Source organism: Macrobrachium rosenbergii, chromosome 36, assembly GCF_040412425.1.
Source record: "Macrobrachium rosenbergii isolate ZJJX-2024 chromosome 36, ASM4041242v1, whole genome shotgun sequence".
Classification (NCBI taxonomy): Eukaryota; Metazoa; Arthropoda; class Malacostraca; order Decapoda; family Palaemonidae; genus Macrobrachium; species Macrobrachium rosenbergii.
In genome coordinates, this window is record NC_089776.1 from 5643372 (window position 1) to 5651522 (window position 8151).

The 8151-nt window shown below is 38.1% G+C and overlaps 1 protein-coding gene across 1 annotated transcript in view; it reads left to right on the forward strand.

The window, feature by feature from the left end:
• The window catches only part of LOC136856562 (carbohydrate sulfotransferase 4-like), a 57215-nt gene extending 53676 nt beyond the window's left edge, over positions 1-3539 (forward strand). Inside the window, exon 6 of the mRNA XM_067134416.1 lies at positions 394-3539. Coding sequence (XP_066990517.1) covers positions 394-733 — 340 coding nt within the window. The 3' untranslated portion in view covers positions 734-3539. The remainder of the gene's footprint in view (positions 1-393) is intronic.
• Positions 3540-8151: the final 4612 nt, after the last annotated feature.

Sequence of the window (8151 nt, forward strand, 5' to 3'; positions counted from 1 at the left end):
ATACTAATTATTTCCATGAAATGATCATTTCTTTGCTCAAGAATCTTAAATATATAGAATAGAAGACCATACAAGTGTAAGGGTAAAGACAATTTAATATGATTTGAAATATGAGGTATACTGTATTATTTGCCATTAAGGAAAAGGTTCACCCCGTGCGTGTGGATTAATTTAGTCAATTGCAACATTAGGGTGTACTTTATCCGGTTAGTTAGAATAAATCGTTGAATTCGATAAAGTATAACTCTGCTAATTCAAAGAAAGGGAAAGATTCCTGTTACTGACACAGTCGTTCTATCGCTTAGGGTTTTTACCATTGATATTTCATTTCGAATGGTAGATGCCACAACGAAATCACATTCAGGCAACTAACACTTAAAATTGTTTTCCCAGGTTTAAGTTCATGCAATACGAAAAGATAAGTCAGAACCCAGAAGGCTCCTTGAGAAACATCATGTCTTTCCTCAACATGTCAACGTCCGAGTCTCAACTGCGCCTCCTCAGCCCAGCCTCAACCGACCCTGATTCTCTTTACAGCACAAGGAAGGACCCGAGAGCGCAGAGTGGGAGGTGGCGCACATCAGCCTTCTATCCAACAATCAGCATCATCCAAAAGTCCTGCGCCAACCCCATTGCCATGATGGGGCTCCAGATGTTCGGCTCTGAAGAAGAACTGAGGAATCTTTCCATTCCTCTTCTCATCAATGAAACTTTTGTGGTCCCTCTGCACTGAGACGTTTTGATGTTGTTTTGTTTCCAAAAGGAGCCTGACCTCGGGAATATCAGGAAATGGGCAATGAGAGTTCTCATCTTAGCTTTGCTAAATAATACTTCTTTCGTCTTTCACAACTTTATTCTAAGCAGATTCTGTAGGGCTAATCAAATGAAACAAGCGGTACCATTAGGGCTGTGATATGAACGTCAGTTACAAAAAACGTCTTATTAAAATAATAGATTTTCGCTTTGATAGGAGTTTAGAAAAGCATTCTGTGATAACATTTCAATTTACAGAGTGAATTCAGCTTATCACTCAGCATAAAAAAGGCTCATCACATTTTTAAGCATGACACAATAAGTGGAGCTTAAAAATTCATCAACCTTGATGTTATGTAAAGATGCTGGTAAAAAAATTCATCAGGCCTCTATAGCATGCTGCAAAACTTGCTTTAATGCCATGTAGGGAAAAACACATTTAAGACCTTATAAAGAGGTGCTTTGTAATCTAAATATTCGCTTGAGTCTTTTCGACATGTTTCATATGCATATCTGATACCGTACAAGTAACATTTACTGGAAAACACACATGTACAATAAACATAAGACATTTAGCTTAAAAACTACCTAAAAGATTGTGCCATAGCAGAAATTTTAAGGAAAACTATAGATATAGTGTCTTTCATGAGCTTCCTTATTAGAGTATATACTAGAATATTGAAAATCGAAACATACGAAAAGCTTAGCCTCTAATCTGCATTCCAGTTCAGCCACTTAGTTCTTTACACAATGGGTTACTGTAGCCACGGACTACTATGAAGCAATAGATGGCTAAATAAGCAAGTAGGACGAGAGTAGCAGCCAGTTTGGGATGACAAAGACAGGTGGGTCTCAAAAAGATCGGAGATATTCAGTGAGATGAGAAAAGAACATCTTTGAGATGATACAGAAAAAAGCGAATGATGAGAGAGAAAGAACCTTTACAAAACAACCATAAGTTTGAGAATTGAAACATAATTTACAGAGTTGAGAAGTATCGTTTCCGCCATTGTATGGCGAAGACCAGATGCCTGGAAGTTATTTACTTTCACACCCCATAAAAACGTGGCTGAATTGTATTCTTTAAAGTTCGAGGCTGAATTTCTGATCTCAAAAGAGATCAGAGACTCGCATGGGACTAGAGATTTAACCCCTGCGTGACGTCATTCTTTCTCTAAGAATACAGCAAATTCATGGAAGATCAGAGAAGCAATATCTCTGAGGAAATAAAGATAGACGGCTCTAGAGAAAGTCAGAGATGTAACCAGGAGTAGAGAAGCACCATCTTTAAGGAGCAAAGGTTCTTAGAGGCATTCAACGAAGGCGGACTTAGCGAGCTGCCAACGTGAAAGATGCTCAAATTGCTAGTATTTTTCTACTTCCGAAAAGAATAGTTCTTACAGCATAAGTCAACAACTCCTTTGTTCATTCTGTATGATGATAAGTGTTGTTTTATACACTGTAATTCTGTTTGTAATTCATTTTTATGTCCTAGGCTGATTTACAGCACCAGTCCTCAGTTATCTTGCACATGACCTGCAACAAAGAAGCAACATCCTCCGGCGTTATTTCGGACAATTCCTCCTCGATATAAGGGAACTCTTCTCTCCATTCTTAACTCGGAGTTTTCCTTGAAACTTTATAGCATTCCATTCTCTTCTCTTGTTCTCTTTCGATATATTCGCGCTGCATCCAGCAGTTTGGATATAATTTAAACACGTTTTTTTTCCTAAATTACATCCCAGAAAATATCTAATTATTTCGATGTCTCTCTCTCTCTCTCTCTCTCTCTCTCTCTCTCTCTCTCTCTCTCTCTCTCTCTCTCTCTCGTGCAGCTTTACTTGGATCCAGTTTACAATTAATCTTGCTCAAACCCCCTCCAGATCTTCATTTAGATGCTCATCACCACCAGCTGCAATTCTTTCCTTATGGCTTTGTCCCTAAGCTATACTCATTAATCGCAACTCCAGCTCTTTGACAAGCATCTTAGACAAGCCTCAGCTGAAGCTTACTTTGTAGTTTTTCTCTAGCTGAAGAGTTCCGTTCTTGTTCACACGAAAACTCTTTCTTCTATTATTCCATGTTTTCTCTACTTGCTGCTGTTGTTTCTTGCCCAAATTTCACCTTCCTTTTCACAAGTACTATAACCCTTCTTCCTACTACCTCAGTCTTCGCAAGGGTCACCATATGTACGTCAGCTTATCTATTCATAACTGTAACAGTTTCTCCATATTTACTACAGTAATTTCAATCGCAATCTCACTTCATTAACCCCTTCAGTCTCCCATCGCCTTCCAACACCTCTCTCATTACCTCTATAGTCTAAGGAGACTGATATTTTCCCAACTAACCACCAACCCCCCAAAGAAAAGTCGTCAGGTTTTCTAAACACTGATTTTGGCTATTTCTGTTGAGCGAACTGTCCACACTTGGGAAATCACTCCATCAACAAAAAACTTTTATAAAACACAAAGACCTTTAAGCTATTTTCATGTCTTTTGTTAAAACATTTGTTAAAACTCTCAAATTAATCTCAAAACATATAGCACTGAATACATTTTTCAGTAATCTTCAGACTTCATTTCAGTCTTCTTAAGAAAAAATTTGGTTATTTTTTATTTGATTCATTCATTCTATCTTTACTTTGGTGAGTTAGCAGTTAGTGGCGATGTCCTTTCAGAAAAGGTAATTACTCCTAATCCAGTACTGTACTTCACCTTTTCAATTCTCTCCTTCGGAAACCCTACACATACATTGTCTGTTTTTTCAGTATCTTTAACTATTTTCAATATATATATATATTATATATATATATATGTGTATACTTATATATATGTACATATATATATGTGTGTATATATTTATATATAATATATATACAGTATATACCTGTATATATATACACACGTGTATGTGTGCGGGCGCGCTCGCGTTTGTGTATCCACCAGAAGACCTGTATTACTGCTTTTGAATATTTAGCTCATGATTTTCGTACTCCCTTCCATTAAACCTTATCACATGTTGTTTTACTCCCAGTTCCAGCCATTTCTTTTTCTCATGCATTAGTCTCCTGCACTTTGTCATAGCTTTCCTTATTCATCATCCCTATACTGTGTCCTTCGTTTATTGCTTGTCTTTTGTGCTACTATAGCACATTATTGCTCATTATAGCAGTCCCTTTCACAGTCTTACGTCATTCTTTCGTGCTCAAGATCAGGAGCAGTTTCAGGTCCTTGTGGAGCCTCTCATGAACTCTCTAACACTAGAAAAACCTAAAAGGTTCTTCTAAATATCTGCAAATCACCCCTTGTGTACTGTAGATGTCACGCTCATTCTATCTCCCTCGCAGATTAGCTTTGCTCACAATTACTAAATTCCTTGAAGTCAATCAGACATTTTTCATGCATCTCTCAATCCGTTCTTAACCGATCTCTTAGCAATGGTCACCAAAGTTTTTGGTGTGTGCACATTTTGCCACTTTCCTTCATTTTATAATCAAGTTCTTATTGCACTGAAACGTTTGGTGATGACTGGACTAAACAACCAGTTATAAACTGACGCCCGTCACCACGTGAACGCCTATTAAATGCTTACACCACCTGTATCTCATACAAATGTTGTATGAATTGGAAGCCTTCCTGTCTTTATCATCATGCATATGTGTTCCACTTCGCTTTGTCCCTGGTTATTGCAATACGGTCTTTTTACTCCTTTAATATCCTTATATCCTTTCCGAAAATATAGTGTCCTTACAGACTCAACACAGGCTCGCTCGGTTCTTCCGTTCTTCATTCCAGTGCGCCTGCTAAATGCATGTGTGCATGTACTGTATTTATGCAGAGCAGTCACCGTAAGCGACATCGTTAGATAGCATTATACGTATATGTATGTATGTTTGTATGTATGTATGTATGTGTGTATGTATGTATGTAAACACGAAGCGATAACGCAAAATCACTTAAAGGTAGAAATGTATAATATTATCACTGACACACAGTTGAATGTTTCATGTAGCCAGTTCTCTAGATCTTTTGACACATTCCTGCCTTCGCGATTGTTAGTAGTGCAGAATTTATCTTGACGTCGCGTGTGATGACAAAAATAAGGAAAACCACCACTTAAACACAGTTAAGGTACAATACCTTTTCCTCTCTGTTATTACTACTATTGTTGTCCAAACTTCGTGTGGTCTTCGCAAGAAGTGGGCGGTGTGTTCGAGTTTCATCTTTAAATCTCTCAAGTTGCCTATATCAGTCCTTGGCAAATATGTATATATATTTACTGTTTTGTTTTCATAGAGTAATTACGTATAGTCATGCTCAAATCGAGACTTACCTTGATATTCAGGGGAAATCTATTATTATAGTAGATAGATCATGGTTGGTAAATATCCATTAGCTTTTGCTACCACTGTTCAAAATATTACAAAGAATGCAATAAATGAATATATTTAGAAGACAATGATATTACTACCCTTGGTGTGCAAAAAAGTTATGTTTTACTATTTGACTTTTCTGAGGATGATTTGATGTAAAGTTTTCTTCCGCATTTTATCATACAAAGGCTCAGGGGGTGGCTGCAGACTGCCTGTTTGTAAACTAGGTCAGAAATTAAGAATGAAAAGTAGAGTTGTTTCCCACTTTTATTTCCCATAATTTTTAGGGAAATTCTAAAATTACAAAAGATAAAAAAAAATCCTAGAGCTTAAAGATAAAAGGAAAAGAACCAGTCTGGAGGCTATCAAAGAGAGCCTGCAAGAATGAAAAGTAATTCGCAGAGAGATGCAATACTGGTTGGCCCCCACTTAAGGCATTTTCACAGATGCTATTTTCTAGGGTCATTTATAAGCAGCAGAGGCAACTGGCCAACTTTTGCACATTTATGATCAGTGCCCAATCCTCTCTGCCAACGTGAGTTCCTGAGGGGCGAGGCAAAGGGCTGCTGATGACTCGGCAGGTAATCCTGTACTGCGCCCCCAACCCCCATCCTTAACCCACAGGGACATCAAAGTGGTGTGCTGGCAAAAGTCCATCGCGTAATGAACAGGGTTGAACTAAGAACCTACACAGTGGAAAGTAGTTGGTGTTACCGCCAGGTTACAATAAAACTGATTGAATGATTGATGTAATCAGGCATAACTGCAACTATAGTCACTGACGCGAGTGAAATTAAGACACATTGCTGCTCTGTCCATGACTTCTATTTTAAAATCCGGAAAACGGTTTCCCATGTTTTAGGAATCTTTCAATATCTAATCTACACAGCTTCAGCCTTAATCCTTTCACTTACCTTGGTTTAAAATAATTGTAACAATGATAAATCACAAGTAGATGTCTGTAAAAATGCGGTGATTAGCAAAATCTAAAAGCGAATATGCTATGCGTCATCACGTGTGGGCAAAATATCTAAGGATTAAAATTAAGATACAATATATCTCATGACCTCAGATTTTATGTCTCTGTACTGATATCGGATGTTTGACGAAAAGGGAGAACTCCAACGTATAATTTTTTGAAGCCGGTATTCTCTTGTGCATGATCAGCAAAAGAAGGGTCCTGTTGAAATCGCACGTTACGTTTTTCATGTTACAGCACTGGTGCATAAGATCAGCCGTTTATTGGCAACAAAGGAAGGTGTGATGCCAAAGAATCTTATTCATTAGGATTGTTCAACGTGTTCTTCGTGTAGCACTTTTACGAATATGAATGGTTGGAAGTCTGATAACAGAGGAGAACCCAAGTCATATGCAGCATAAATTACACTGGGAGAAAGTTCTGATTACCCCGGGACTGACATTTATGCCACGTACACTGATGATAAGTTCATCACCATCAGGATGAACCAGAATTCCAGAATACTGTACCTGTATTCAGGGAAAGTTCCACTCTAGGTTTCATCACAGGGATGAAGACAGAAAAATTCCTTCCCTTTTTGAATGTCCTTTTTCAAGAAAAATGAAGCCATACCCTAACTTCTGCATACTGGAGACCCATACACGCTGGGAGATGTCTGAGTGCCCAGAGAGAATTTGGTGACTCCTACAGATAATTGTTCATACCTGCCTACTAGAGCTAGGCATTCAATCATAATGGTAGCTAAAAATCTATCACAAAGACCTTGATGATACTTGTCAAGTCTTGACCATTTACACTGAGACAATATAATGATGGAATGCACCCACAGCAAATGAAAAATCCAACCCACCACTAACGAGACAGAAAAGATAGCTATCTTAATAGTCCATCAAACATTATACTAAACAGACTCCAAACTGAAAATGAAGCAATCACAAAAAACTGGTTAACTAGGAGGTTATTCTTGTGATTCCTTCATCAAATGTTGCACTCAGCATATGCATGGTGAAATGTTTGTATACGGAGGACCCATATTGGAAATTCTAGAATTCCGAGTCTTCTACAGGTAAATGGGATTTGGGTGTATCAGCTACAATATCCCAGTCTCCAGGCAACCTATATACTTCATGTTTATAACAGAAATACCACACTAGATACAACTGGGCAACCAATGCACAGCAATTGTACCCTTACATCCAAACTCTCATCTGTATATTTCAGCAAATGCAGGCTTCCTTCTTTAATTTATTTGGCTCACCCAATAAAATGAATTGGTTAAAAACTACTGATCATCAACCCAGCTCCTCTATAAGCTTCCCTCTTGACACTCTAATCCCTGAAGACTAGCTAAAGAGAAGAAAGCAAAATGGAAACTATTTGGAATCACACTTTGATTACTTTTATAACAAAGCTGCAGCATCATTTTCTTCAGAGTGGATGTGATATGATAAAAGTTTATCTGGCTATCTTGTGTTCATAAGCCAGGGCCGTTATTTGCAAATGATGCCATGGCGGGTAAGTTATGAGTAATGAGGGCCTGGTTCAGTAGGATGAGTTAGGGACAAGTAACTGCAGATGAGTTAGGGGTGCAGATGAGTTAGGGTAACTGTAAAGATGAGTTAGGGTAACATAAGGGTAACTGCAGATGAGTTAGGGTAACATAAGGGTAACTGCAGATGAGTTAGGGTAACATAAGGGTAACTGCAGATGAGTTAGGGTAACTGCAGATGAGTTAGGGTAAACAGATGAGTTAGGGTAACTGCAGATGAGTTAGGGTAACATAAGGGTAAGTGCATTGAATTTGTATACCTGGCAGCTGTTGTACTGTGGTGGGGATTGGGGGAGAGGAGGTAGAGTATTTCTCAGATGCTGTCAGCCTGATATATGCACATGTGCTTCATACTTTCACATGGCTGGAGTGACATATAATCGTAGACAAGTGCAAAGAATTAAGGATTTGTCCATTCACATGAAAGCTGACGCTACTGAGGAAAATGATCTAATTTGCTCTATTTAATTTATTATCAACAAAGACAATTCATAG